The following is a 14,323-nucleotide window of genomic DNA, read 5'->3' as shown; positions in this document are numbered from 1 at the left end:
CCAGGCCTCCTTGATCCGTGGGTGGGAGAACTCTGCGTTGCCTGTTCTGCTCTGGCCCCCAGAGTTCCTCGGTGAAACAGAGCTTTGGTTGTCCACAGAATGACAAGATCCCCCTTTACCGGCTGCTTTCCCTTCCCTGTGTCACTTCCAGTATTTCCCAAATCCCTTCCCAAATAAACCATTTGCGCTCAGATCCTTGTTTTGAGATCTTTGAGACAAGTTCTCAAATCCTGTGTATGGTTTTGGAGAACCCAAATAAGATGTCTAGCACAGACATGGCACGTGTTGTCTGATGACTGGAAGTGCCAGGCGGACCTAAGTGCATCTCACAGGCCAGATCATTCGGCCCTCTAGGAACTCTAGCAGACAGCTTCTATTATCCCCACTAGAGACAGATGGCAAATATCAGCCAATGTCACACTACTCTAGGAAATGGCAGAATGGGAGTTCATACCCCGCCCTCTGACTCATACCCCTCCTATCCCAGACCGCCTGGCGTGAGGTTGCTCTGACAGCTCTGATGGGGTTCTGTTGCCCTTGTCCTATTCATGGGTTTCCTAAGAGTGCAGACATGTCCCCAACAGCCTCAGGGTCTCCATGGCCATAGCACAGGGCCGGGCCCAGAGGAAGCTGCACAATAATCCCAGAACGGAAGCCCAGCCTGATTCCCCTAACTCCAGTTACGGGGAGAAGGAACCGTAAGAGGAGATGAACAGTTACTTTCAAAGCTAGGATATATGCGGTCCCGGGTTTTCATGCATGTCCACTATCAAACAAGAAAAATCATGGGCTGGAATTCTCATTCTCCCTAGCTTCCTGGCTCCTGAGTGGCTTTGGTTCCACAGAAACCATATCCCAGGGTTCCCAGCTCTACTGAGATGTCACGGTGGGCAAGGCGGGGGGCGAGGGAAAAAAGACAAGCAAAGGGGTGGAGCAGGGAGAGGCATCTGAAGGACGGGCCAGGGAAGGGGCTGCAGGGCAGGGCAGGGGGAGGGGATACCAGCACCTTTTTAAGGCGGTACCCCCAAGGTCAGCTTCAGAAACTGCTTCCTTGTCCAGAATCTTCTCGTTCTGTGTCTGTCAAGGAAGAGAGGAAGGGTGAGTTCTGTCCACCAGTGCACCAAGGGAAGGGGACAAGAAGTCAGTGCAAGATGACCTGGGATCCCATGTCCGAGTCTCCTCTTATAGAACAGGAGTGATGTCAGCACCGATCTGGAATACCTGCTGGTCAGTTTCTGGCTATAGTGGGTCTAACACTCCCTCCATAGGTATGTGATCCAAGCTTGGCCAATCAGAGCTCCAACAGACAACCCCAAGGAAAGAGGCTTTTTATTATTTATTTATTTATTTGACAGAGAGAGAGAGAGAGAGAGAGAGATGGTGAGAGAGGAACTATTAACAGGGGGAGTGGGAGAAGGAGAAGCAGGCTTCCCGCTGAGCAGGGAGCCCAAGGTGGGGCCGATCCCAGGACCCTGGGATCACTAGAGCTGAAGGCAGATGCTTAATGACTGAGCCACCCAGGCACCCTGGAAAGAGTATTTTTTTTTTTTTTAAAGATTTTATTTATTTATTTGTCAGAGTGAGCACAGGCAGACAGAGTGGCAGGCAGAGGCAGAGGCAGAGGGAGAAGCAGGCTCCCGCTGAGCAAGGAGCCCGATGTGGGACTCGATCCCAGGACGCTGGGATCATGACCTGAGCCGAAGGCAGCGGCTTAACCAACTGAGCCACCCAGGCGTCCCGAGTATTTTTTTTTTTTTAAAGGTTTTATTTATTTATTTGGCAGAGAGAGATCACAAGTAGACGGAGAGGCAGGCAGAGAGAGAGAGAGAGAGGGAAGCAGGCTCCCTGCTGAGCAGAGAGCCCGATGCGGGACTCGATCCCAGGAACCTGAGATCATGACCTGAGCCGAAGGCAGCGGCTTAACCCACTGAGCCACCCAGGCGCCCTGGAAAGAGTATTTTTAAAAGTTTTTCTGAATGTGGTGGCATCAAGAAAGCAGCCAGTGGCCACAGTTCAGTTGGTGGTGAGAGCAGTGACCTCAAGATTCCTGCTCAGGGCTTGTCTTCCCCCTAGTTCCAGAGCAGGTCCCCTGGGACTTGCACCTGTTTTTCTGAACCTGCACCACCAGCCCTCTTGAGCCCCCATTATCCTCTCATGCCTCAGTTCCCCACAGTTAGTTTTTGTGGCTTGCAACCAAATCTCCTAACTCCCTCAGGCTGTTCTGAGCAAAGAGCCAGTATGGTCACTGTTTGGTTACTGAGAATGTTACTGTAATGGGTAAGACCCCCGAAGCTTAGGAGCAAATTTCACCGAAGTGACCTAACCAGTCTCCACAGAGAGGGTGTTCTAAATGAGAATGTGATTCTCATTTTACCACGGGGGTAACTGGAGCCCAGAGAGGGAGAGTGACTCCCTCAAGACCACACAGCTACTCAGAGGCCTGGCTTTTTAGAAAGGCACAGCTGAAACCAAGAAAGAGCAAGTGCCTGGCCAAGGACACAGAGACAGCCGGTCTCTCTCCCAGGCATGGAAGGACAGAGCTGACAGAGGGCTCCTCACAAGTCCCCAGCCATCAGCTGTAACAACGGGGTAGAGATCCTAGAACTGAGGAGCCCAGAATGTAAGGGGGTGACCTTGATGGGGGGGGCAGAGTTAGCTTCCTCCCTGTCACATCGCCCCCAAGTGAGGGATGTGGCAGTGTGGCCAGGAGCCAAGAGAACACAGAGGGCCTGCTACCCTGCTTACCTCTTTCCAGCTGTTGTCCTGCTTCTCCAAGTCTGAGTGCTTCAGGATCCAGGGTTCAGCGGCCTTCTGCAGCTGGGCAAGGATAAAGAGGAGGGTCAGTGGCAGGCAAGGCTCGCCAGTGGGGCCTCGCTGTGTGCAGGGCCAGTCCCTAGGCTATGCTTGTAGCCTGGATGACCCAGTTATGGACGAGGAACCATCTTCCCAGCAGGCAGTAGCTCCGAGCCACCAAAAGATGGATCTGGAACCATTTGGAAACATGACGATGAAAGCAACCACTTACAGGCATCCTTATGGATGCCCTCCCATCTGCTCCAGTCCCCGCTGTCACTACTGGGCTACTTCATGCTGCAGTTCCTGGGCTGGCTGGGTCAGAGAAGCCACAGCTGAACGAGCAGGGTGGGGACTCCACCACTAGGAATGAGGCCGGCCTCTACACTCTGCCCTGAACAGCTCTCTATGCAAGAGGCGAGCAAGTATAAATGATATGTATCTTACGATTACGTTATTGATAAAACAACAAAACAATCTCTGTGAATATAAATTTAAGTGGCAAGAAAGGGAAGGAATGGGTTGGGGTATGCTTTTGCACTATCTAGGTCTTATATAAAGATGAAGTCCTGATTTATGTAATTAAAAGAAAAAGTAAAACCAAGGAAAAGAGTCAACATAAAGAGTGGTGCAATATCCAAACTATGGAAAGAACCTAATGTCCATCAACAGATGAACGGATAAAGAAGATGTGGTACACACACACACACACACACACACACACACACACAATGGAATACTATGCAGCCATCAAAAAGCACAAACTCTTGCCATTTGCAATGATGTGGCTGGAACTAGAGGGTATTATGCTAAGCGAAATAAGTCAATAAGTGAAAGGCAATTCTCATATGATCTCTCTGACAGGAATTTGAGAGGCAGGGCGGGGGGATCGTGGTGGGGAGGAAAAAAATGAAACAAGCTGGGATTGGGAGGGAGACCAAGCATAAGACACTCTTAATCTCACGAAACAAACTGAGGGTTCTTGAAGAGGGTGAGGGAGAGGGTGGCTGGGTTATGGACATTGGGGAGGGTATGTGCTATGGTGAGTGCTGCGAAATGTGTAAGATTGATGATGCACAAACATGTACTCCTAGGGCAAATAATACATTATGTGTTAATTAAAATAAAATAAAGAGTGCGCAGAGCAGCTTCGTAAGCGGCTGCTGGGTACATGATGCGAACTGTGGTAGGGTGTAACAGTCCACAAAAAAACAGATGTTTTTTTCCCATGTCCCCTCTTTTGGCCAGAGGACTCTAATTTTCCCAAATTTTCAGGGTTCGGTAGGCTCTAGGGGTAGGCACATGACTTACAACTGGCCCATCAGCCTTGTGGAAAAGGGAAACTCTTTCCATTGCCTTTGGTAAGCCAGCAAGATTCAAGCACAAAACAGCAACCCTATCTGAGGACAGCTTGCTTATGAATAAAGCACAGAGGAAAGCAAGCCTGAGAGAGTGGCAGAGAGATGGACTTAGCATTCTCTGAGCGCCTGGATCCAGCTGTAACTGAAGAAGAGCCCAGCCCCAGACCTCTCCCATAGGGAGCCCCATGGCGGCTGCAGCAGGCCTTACCTGGCTCAGGCGGTTCTGCAGCTCCTTGACCTGCTGCTCCACCTGCTGCTTCTCACCCTGCAGCCGCTCCACCAGCTGCAGCTTCTCCTGGCTCCAGTTGCGCTCGCTGATCTGCAGCTGCCGCGTCAGCTCCATGACGGCGCTGTAGGACTCGGCCAGCAGGTGCTGCTGCTCCTCACGCTCCCTCTGGAGGGCGGCCTTCCAGTCCGGCCCCGGCCGCTCCCCAGCCCCCTTGCCAGCCTTCAGCTCCATCTGCAGCAGAAGAAAAAAGCAAACTGGGTGGCTGGGACCAGGAGACCCTTCCCCTTTGCCCCCGATCCGGCCACCTTCCTTCCCTCTCAGGCACCAGCAGGGGGAGGTGGCGGGGTAGGGGGGAGGCCCCTCACCGGCTAGGACTCCCCCACGCAGAACTAAGCCCTCCTCACAATCAGGGCTCGCAAGGAGCTCTTTCCACGCACTAAGGGCTTCTCAAGCATTATCTCGGCATCCTCGTGAAATCTCAGCAAGACAACTATCTTTTACGATACCTCGCAGAGGAGAAAGGGGCTAGAAGAGGTTAAGTTATTTGCCCCAGGTCACAGAGCTACAAAACGGGAGGCTTTCGTAGTTATTGCTTCTAGTATTTCATCAACTTTCACAAGTGGTTTGGGTTTACGGTTGGAGGCGGGGGCCACGCACCTACAGTCACACAATGAATGTGCGCAGGAATCAGTCCAGTGGGACGGCCTGCGGGGAGGAGGTAAACATGCAGCCTCAAGCATCAGTGTACTCCAGATCCCCCAGGCTGTGGTCCATGAACCCCCACAGGGGCCAGTCAGCTTCCCAGTGGGTAGGGGGGCACCGGGAATGATGGGGTTTGGGGAGCAGCAGGAACATTCAGAGGAAAGGAGGGTGACATGGGGAAGCCAGAAGGTTGCGAGCACTGGGAAGAAGGCTGGGATCATGGTAATGAGAAGCCAGCAGGGGCAGAGGTTTGGGGAGCAAAAGTCAGGTCTGCTACTCACTAGCTGGGTGGCCTTGGGAAAGAAACTTAACCCTTCCGTGCTGGTTTTGTTACAGGCTTGGAGGAAGCTGGGACCTGAAGAGCTGAGGCAGGGGGTTTGCTGGTGATGGTCAGGGCATTCTCTCTGAGTGGGAGGAAACCCACCCTCTCACTTTTCAGACCAGAGGAGGGCAGCAACTTGCCTCTGCGCACACAGCAGAGACCAAACACCTCCAGGGCTCCTTGTTAAGGCTCTCGTGGTCACACTGAGTTGTGGGAGTAAAACAAAGCCAGCTAGCAAGAGACAAAGGGGATGCTTATGAGAAGCGGGGGGAGCAAATGAGGACAGCAGGCAGCAGAAGCCTGACCATGTATGTGAAGGACATCACCAGGTGCAGACAAGTATTAAAGCACCTGGCCTCACCTGGGAACCCATGGAGCAGCAGATGGGCCAATGATGTCCCGTGCCCATTTGTCAGTCCCTTACATTCCTTCCTTGGACCCCTGACTCCCAGTCCCCAGTGTTTCTGGGACCCTTGCTGTGTGCTTCAAGGTAAGTCTCTTGCCCTCTCTGGGTCTCAAGAGGAAGAGAAGATGTTTCCCTGCTTCTTAGGAGCACGGCTTGAGCATCGTGCTCCCAGGTCTGACAGCTATGGGGGCTTAGAAGAGGGAGGAGCAAAGAGGGCAATGTCTCTGACAGGTAGGGGACTCACCTGAGCAGTATGGCTCTTCAACTCTGCCCGCTCTGTCTCCCAGGTGGCCTTGGCCTTGGCAAACTGCTGTTGGAGCTCAGTCAGACCACGGCGTTCATCCCGCAGCAGCCAGCACAGCTCCTTCAGGGTCACCTTCATGTCGGCCAGTGTCTTGATATACTCATTGGGCTGCAGAAAGGGGCAAGGCCTGGGTCAGGAGCTACGGAGGGGTGGGAAGGGGAGCCTGGGCTGGGAACACTCACTCAGAGTCCAGCCTGCGACTCTGCCCAGTCTCAAGCAAACCCCAGGGCCTCCCCAGGCCATCTCACCCAGCCGAGCCCAGGCCTGGGCACCTCCTAGGTTGACATGTGCCCAGCCTCACATGAACAAAAAACCTCTGAGGTCACAGCAATTATTATTCAGCCTAAATGCGTGATGGACTCCGGCTTCTTCGAGCTTCTGCAGACTCTAGGCCCCAGGTCTTTAGCCTTGCCCAAGATGTGACTCTCTGACCCACCGTGGGCCACATGGGGAATCCCAACTATGCAGCCTCCCTGACGGCCTGACTCAGTCCCCATCCTCTCTCCTGGGCCCATGACCTGTCTCCCACCTACCCAAGTTCACTGTGTATGACCCTGGCGGCCCGACTCCATCGCTCTCTCTGCCCCATGGCTTGATTTGAGGGTTCCTGACTCCAGACCACAAGGCCTCTCTTCATATGAACCCAACTGGATGTCCTTACCCCCACTCTATGCATCCCAAGCCACAGCCAATCCCAGAATACACTGCCACACCTCGGTACACACAGCTCTCTAGGTCCAAAAGGGCCTTTTCCCCACTCTCTAGTATGCAAGCTCCCATTCATCCTTCGAAACCTGCCACTTATTACCCTTTCTTTGTGACACTGTCCCCTACACTCCGGAGAGAATTAACAGCTCTCCTGCATGTGACCGCCCAGTCCACTGCCCTGGATGACTTCTGAACCCCACAGCACTAAGTATGTGGGGCCAGTAACCAGGTGATGGCCCTCCGCAGCTCCAGTGCCCCATGCAAGACAGGTCAGGGAAGGAGGCAGGAAGCGATCGTTTAACAGACAAAGGAAGCATGGGCAGGACAATACTGGGACTGGGCTGGGAACGCACCGTGTTTTGGGTCCAGCTGTCCCCTGCGCAGGTCTTGTTATCAGAATGCTGGGCGTTTAATTCCTCTTCCTCCATTAGCAGGTATAGCTCCTTCATGCTATTTACCTGTTTTTAAAAAGCCACATTCAACAGGGGCTGGAAGGGTGTCATGCCTGAGAGTCTGACCATCAGGAGAGGGGATTCAGGCTAGTGGCCCAGATGGAAAGGGTACAACACAGCCAGGCAGGAAGAAAGAATGGGGGTTTATGGTCCGGGGTGGACCAAAGGCACTCTAGTTGGACACTGATTTCCCCAGATTTTAACTTTGGCTCCTGGGCACCATCAAGGCCTAGGAACACAGCTGGAAAGGCGGGCCTTCTGTCCTCCCATACCAACTCTTCTGCCCCAAGGGCCATGAGGCATCCTCAGAAATAACCATGTTGCAGGCTGGGTCAACAGGTAGGCCCTTCGGGTGGACTAAAAGTGCCATGGGCACCCCCATAATTAAAGAAATGGCAACCAAAGGTTTGAGTGGACGAAAGGAACCTTCCTGGGAGGGGGTTTGCTGCTGATGGATTCTGCAGAGAAGTCCAGAGCCAGCCAAGGAAGCCAGGGTACTAGTTCAGGGTGGGAATGAAGCAGAAGGAAGCTAACTTCTGACTGGGGCACTCATTCATCATTCGCTCAACAAAGAGTTATTGAAAACCTACCATGCACCAGGCCCTGTGTTCAGAGCTGGGGATACACCAGTGAGCAAGATGGATAAAAACCATTATCCCCTTTAGCTTCCATTCTAGTAGCAAGAAAACTAACAAATAAGTGCAATGTATGAAATGGGATTAACTGTCTGGAATATCACACAGCGAAGCTCCACGGGGCACAAGAGCAAGCCAAGGAGCTGGGGGTGGGGGGTGCTGGATGTGGGTGGTCAAGGAGGGCCTCAGAGAGACACTAGTATTCAGGCTAGTGAAACCTGAAAGAGCTAAGAGAGAATGAGCCATGTGAACACCTGCAGGTCAAGAATTCCAGGGAAAGGGCACAGCAGATGCAAAGGTCCTGAGGTGGGAACACGTCTGCGTGAGGGAAGCAGGAGAGCCACGGAGAAAGCGAGACAGGTATGGGGAACAAGGCTGGTCGCCCACGCCCAGGACTTGTAGGAACTTCAGCTTCGGCTCTGGGTAAAATGGGAGCCAGAGGAGGAGCCAGAGGAGGAGCCAGAGGAGGGACGCCCACCTGATTTTCGGTTTCTCAGGATCGCCACAGCTGCCGAGCTTAATGGGCAGCAACAGAACCCCCAACACAAAACTCCAGGGGATGCCATCCACATGCAGTACATGCCGCCTGGGGTACCTCCTCGTACCCTTCTGAATGCAAGGTGCCTGGCAGAAGGGTGCAGAGCAGGGAGACCACGTAAGAGGCTACAGTGAAAATCCAGGCAAGAAGTGATGGTGGCTCAGCCGGGAGGGAAGGCAGAACAGCTGGGTCAGACTCTAGATAGATTCTGGATAGAGTCACAACATGCAAGGAAGGCCATTTAAGCCATGTACCTGGACAAGCTCCCCAAGGGGGCAGGTGGCAGTAAGGGAGAGACGTGGCCCAAGGGCTGAGCCTTGGGGACTCTGACGTTAAGAGAGGGCAAGGAGAAAAGGAGGATCCAGCCAAGGAGATCAAGAAAGAGCAACCAGTGAGGTGGAAGGAAACCCAAGAGAGTTTGATGTCCTAGAAACCAAATGAAGAAGGGTTTCTAATATCAGCGCAGACAGAGACTGGGAAGTACTCCGAGGATGATGGGGGAGAAGGGCAGGGCCTGCCTGAATAAACACCCCAATTCTGTCCCTGGTCATGAGTATCTAAACATACAGACTATGGTTATCTGTAGACACAGGTGCATGATTCTTTCTCCAAAATCCTCGGGGCCAGGTGTGCTGAGAATTCAAAATGCATGGGGATTTACAAAGACAAAGTGGTACCCACACTATACAGGGTATCACTGCCCCAGCAGGGCCTGGTGTAACACTCCAGGCTCAAACACACTCATGTTTCCCTACAAACATGAATATTAACACAAAATGGGATAAATAAAGGTTTTACTGCCAAATGAATGTCAGGCCAATCTTTTCCAATTGAGTTTAGATACAACCAAACACAGCTCTCTCAGAACTTCTGGATTTCAGAACTGAGGCAAGGAATCAAAGATCTTCATCTGTAGTAGAATGGGAACAATAATTATCTACATATCTTAGCATATCTGTAAAGATGAAATGCAATCATTCACCTAAAGTACTTAAAACAGTACCTAGAATACCATACTCAGTGCCTGAGCGGTTTTTTTTTTATCGTTCACACGTATAGTTATCATTTCACATGTAAAATTCTGCAAGTGTGGACAGGTATTTTTGAGTATGAATGTACATTGTTTATTTATATAGTTACATGTATGTGTTTATATCATATTTATACACGTGTATGTATCTTTTTTACCAATGTATGTGGTTATGCTTACATCTTTTTTTAAAGATTTTATTTATTTATTTAAGACAAAGGGAGCAAGCATGAGTGGGGGCGGGGAGGGGCAGAGGGAGAGGGACAAGCTGACTTCTCACTGAGTGGGAAGCCTGACATGGGGCTCAATCCCAGGACCCCGAGATCATGACCTGAGTTGAAGGCAGACACTTAACCCACTCAGCCATCCAGGTGCCCTGATTATGTTTATATCTCTCTCTTTTTTTAAGATTTTTATCAGGCTCCTGGGTGGCTCAGTCATTAGGCGTCATGTACAGACGTACATGACAAAACTTCATCAGCTGTACACTTAAGATGTGTGCACTTTACTCTATACAATGTATCCCTTAAAGTAGTAAAAAATAATATGTACTATATGGGCCCATCCATAATGGCATAGTAACAAAACTAGATTATTGAATTTACCCAGTTACTGTTGCCTGCTGAGGACTCTGAGGTTCATTGCAAAGGGAAATGAACAAGTCTTAGCGAGGTGTTAAAGGCCAATCAGCTCTCTTTGGGGAGGGACCACGTCTGTCTCCATCACAGTATCTCTAGCCACAGTGTCTGGTAAAGAGTTAGTTCTCAACAAGCAGAAGCTGAACGAGTGAATGAATGCAGGGATGGAAGCCTACAAGCTGACGGCTTGTGGATGAGCCTCAGGGTTGTGTCAACGTCACCTGGGTGTCTACTCCCATCTTCCCCACCCTAGCCCTGCCCTAGTCCCAGCCCCAGGAGAACCATACCTCAAGGAAGTCGTCCCCCTCGCTGGGCAAAATCTTGCCCTGCCGCCAACGCTTGAGGAACCACCTGAGCTTCATGAAGAGCAGCAGGAAGTTGTGCTTGAACTGCTGGGACTCCTGCACCAGCATGTTCTTCTCCTGGCTCCAGAATTTCTGCTCCAGCCTCCGCTGGAGGCTCAGACTCTGCAGCTCAAACTCCCGCCTCAGGAGCGCCCTCTGCTGGTCCTCCTTCAGCTGGGAGGGGGACAGGAGCGTGAGCACCCTCAGCTACCTTCCCAGCACTCCCCTTTCCCATTCTGGGCCTCAGATAAAGACAGAGAGGAAAGCTTGGGAGGTGCCTGTTGGTGATCCCTGGCAGGGACTAGCTCATTCTGTTGGGATAAACTCCAGAGAAGAGAAACTCATAAAAGCAACAGCAATCAGTTACGGATCACTGGGAAGTGGGATTTGAACCCGGCTCTGCCTCACTGTAAAAATCATGACATCACATAATGAGCACATGCTGGCTGCCAAAGTTTCACGAGAACTTTCACATCTGATGAGGAACCCGGGCGGGTGAGCAAGGAGGGCAGGAAGGCACGACCTATGTCGAGCGCGAAGGGCATGCTGGGAGAGAGAAGATGCAAATCCTGAGGAAGGAATGCAAGGTCATGATTGAGAGAGCAGAGACCGGGATTAGAGTCTCACCCTGGATATGCAACCTGGGCCAAGCACTTCAGCTCCCTGGGCATCAGTCTCCCCATCTATAAAATGGGGACACCCTCACAGGGGAAATCCTGAGGACTAAAGGACATAATGTGTGAAAAAGAGCACTGCACAGCCCTGACATACAGTAAGGGCTTAATACATGCTTTCTATTAGCAGGACTACCAGCCTGGATCAGCAGTCAGACCTCTGGGCTTTCTGATACAGGTTTTCAGCTCTGATGGGAGCAGTATGTCATAGGTGGGAAACTGAGGCCTAGAGAGGAGACAGGATTGGCCTGAGGTCACACAGGCCGTCAATGACAAGCCCAGGATTCCAGCCCAGTAGAGCTGATGCACGATCAAGTACAGCTAGGGCAAGGAGACTCAAGTTTCCCGATACCCTTGCCTTCTGAAGACCTGTGGAGCCCTAAGGTTTCTGCCTTCTGTTCAGGGAAGAGATGCTGAAGTCAGTATGGGGGGTGGGCACTGGGCACCACCCACCTGGACCATTTTCTGGTTGAAGTTGTCGGCTTCCTCCTTCCGAAGCTGCCGCTCCTGGGACAGCTGCTCCTGCAGGCCCCGGAGGCTGTCATGGGCCTCAGCCAACACCAGCTGTAGCTCCTTGATCTGGGATAGGGATGAGGGACACAGACACAGGGAGAGAGTGGGGTGGGGGGTAGAGCTGTGGTCAGATGACGAGAGTTAAGTGGGGTCCAAGCTGTCCCTGGAGTACAAATCAGGCACAGTGGCTGGCCCTACTTCAAAGAGTTGTCATGACAATTAAGCAAAACAGTGCACATCAAATTTAGCTATTATTATAATTTAGCCTTGATAATTTCCCTCTTTGAAATGCATTGAAAGAAAATAACATTGAGAAAGCTAAGTTGGCTTCACAAAGATGTTCATTGTCTCATTGTTTATAACTACAAAAATTTAGAAACAATTTGGATAAATTAGGGGATTAATAGGTGTGGTTAACATGTCTATGCATACGTAAAAGTCCATTCAACTGTACACTTAAGGATAGTGTCCTTAATTGCATATATATAATTATATTATACTTCAATAAAAAATTGAAAAGGATATATACCCCAATAGAAAAACAGAAAGGACACGGGGACACACACTTAAATGTGAACAGTGGTTAACTGACAATCTTGTGATCTTGACTTCCTTCTATATATCTTCATGCAATGCTGCTTTGGGATTTCGCTCTAGTTATTTGTTGCTAATGTCCATATAATAAAATCTTAAGAAAAAGACAAAGCTCTATGTTTTGAGGGGAAATTGTGTTTATAAGTATTGTAGCTAAACAGGCAGAACTAATCTATTCTATTAGAAGTCAGGATGATGACTGGATGGGAACCACAAGGGAGGCTTCAAGGATAGGTCAGGCTCTGCTTCTTAATGTGTTCGCTGATTTCAAAGGAGTGTTCAGTTAGTGAAAGTCATTCTAACTATCCACTTACAAGTGCTTTTCTATGTGTGTTACGCTTCACTTTAAAATTTTTTTAAGTATTTCTAGTAACAGAGGGAAATTCTTATGCTATCATGTTAAGCAGGAAAAAAAAAAGGAAATATCATCTGCTACTCCTACATCAAACCTTCCCAGGCACAGCAAGATGTCCCTCTGTGGAAAAAAAAATTTTTTTTTATCTAGCCAATAACATGGAAACTTGGTGATGGAAGGCACTCTGACTTAAGGTATATCTCGTATGCCTATTTTATATGAAAGATTCTTGCGGAGTTCTTCTTGGACTCGGTGCCTAACCCAGAGCCTGGCAAGTTATAACTGCTCAGTCAAGAGTGGCTGAATGAAACAATAACCAAATGCATGCAGGTGAGCTGGCCTATCTCCTTTTCTCAGGAAATGAGAACTAAGTATTTCATGTTATGTTTTAGTTTTTCCCTTTTTGCCATGGCTGCTAGGAAGCTCAGACCACTTAGTTTGATTCATCAGCTTCCAGGGAATTTCTCCCCCTGGGCACTTGCAGATTGGCCTTCCTGGGACCACAAAATTGTCTTCCCATGGATGTTTAGACGAAAAGGGTGCTTAGGGTGGGACACACACAAGGTTCTCCATGGCTTAGGAGTCTCAGGAAGGCTCCATCCCAACCACAGGAGCCTTTTTCTACTTCAGGTTCATTATGAAGTGCTGGTGAAGACTCAGAAGGCTGGGGAGGGGGGCTCAGGATGAGGGAATCCTAGAAATTCAACAATCTCCACCCACTTGAATCCTCCCATGTTACAAGCCGGAAAGATGCAGCCAGAGAATGGGAACAGACCCAAGGCCACAAAGCCACACTGGTGGGTCCCCTGAGGCCCTGAGATGTGTCATCCTCCTCTTCCTCACCCAACAGGATCAGGCTGTAATAAGGCTTTTCAGGCATTTAATCCCTTCAACAGCCCTCTGAGGGATCACCTTTATTGTAAAGGTGAGAAAATAGAGATCAGAGAGGTCAAGTGACTGGTCTACAATCTCACAGCCAGTATATAGTAGTTGCACAATTTGAACGAAAGCAGTCAGCCTGACTATAAAGATTGCTGCCCTCCCACTAAAGAAATTAGTGGTTTCGTTAAATGACATAAACCATCAAATTGCTGTGAAATTTAGTACAGCAAAACAAAATTCATTCTTTCAAATGAGTTTATAAGCTTCCTTTTATCAGGCCAAGGCCCAGACTTCCTTGTCTCCCTTTCAGCTTGCTGCCTGGAAGCGTAGAACCACACAGAACACTCAAAACCCACATCATCACCAGCTAAGCTTCTCCACAGATCGCCCCACCTCTGGGAGGCCCCAGCCACTCTCCTCCAGCCCTCCCCCTTACTCCATCAGGCCTAGGCCCACCTCAGAGGCGTAGGAATCATTGTCTTCAGCTCGGTAAGGCCTGAAGTTCCGGCTGGGGTCGGGCTTGGAGTCCAAGTCACCACTGCGGAAGGGCTCTCGTATCCTGGGTTCCCATTCTGGCAGATCCCTGAAGTCAGGCGGCTGCACCCAGAGGCACAGGCGGAAGAGACCAAAGGTAACAATGGGGAGGGGCCCGGGGGTGCGAGAAGCAGCCCCCACCCCAGGCCCTGGGCTCTAAAGAGGCTCTGACCACCCACTTGAGGGCTGGGGCCTCAGTGGGCCTACAACTACTCAGCAAGCGAGTCTCTGTTGAAAGGATGAATGAGTAGCCAAGTAGTGGGTGAGAATCCTGGTCCTGTGAATGTCTGTCTTGTGCACAAACCTTCT

General features: G+C 50.5%; 1 protein-coding gene across 3 annotated transcripts in view; it reads right to left on the bottom strand.

Moving 5' to 3' along the window:
- The window catches only part of SOGA1 (suppressor of glucose, autophagy associated 1), a 62,059-nt gene that overhangs the window by 6,748 nt on the left and 40,988 nt on the right, over nucleotides 1–14,323 (bottom strand). Inside the window, exons 6-13 of one of the 3 annotated variants that reach the window (XM_032845812.1) lie at nucleotides 13,937–14,077; nucleotides 11,590–11,715; nucleotides 10,406–10,636; nucleotides 7,179–7,283; nucleotides 6,058–6,225; nucleotides 4,363–4,614; nucleotides 2,746–2,817; nucleotides 1,007–1,077 (exon numbers count right to left, since the gene is read on the bottom strand). In XM_032845812.1, the coding sequence (XP_032701703.1) occupies nucleotides 1,007–1,077; nucleotides 2,746–2,817; nucleotides 4,363–4,614; nucleotides 6,058–6,225; nucleotides 7,179–7,283; nucleotides 10,406–10,636; nucleotides 11,590–11,715; nucleotides 13,937–14,077 (1,166 nt within the window). The remainder of the gene's footprint in view (nucleotides 1–1,006; nucleotides 1,078–2,745; nucleotides 2,818–4,362; nucleotides 4,615–6,057; nucleotides 6,226–7,178; nucleotides 7,284–10,405; nucleotides 10,637–11,589; nucleotides 11,716–13,936; nucleotides 14,078–14,323) is intronic. The other 2 variants (XM_032845813.1, XM_032845814.1) reach the window with 2 other exon arrangements.

The sequence above is a fragment of the Lontra canadensis genome, unplaced genomic scaffold (genome assembly GCF_010015895.1).
Source record: "Lontra canadensis isolate GAN:19392208 unplaced genomic scaffold, GSC_riverotter_1.0 scaffold169, whole genome shotgun sequence".
In the NCBI taxonomy this organism is placed as follows: Eukaryota; Metazoa; Chordata; class Mammalia; order Carnivora; family Mustelidae; genus Lontra; species Lontra canadensis.
The sequence above is the reverse complement of the archived record's forward strand: the minus strand, read 5'-3'. Positions and strand labels throughout refer to the sequence as shown.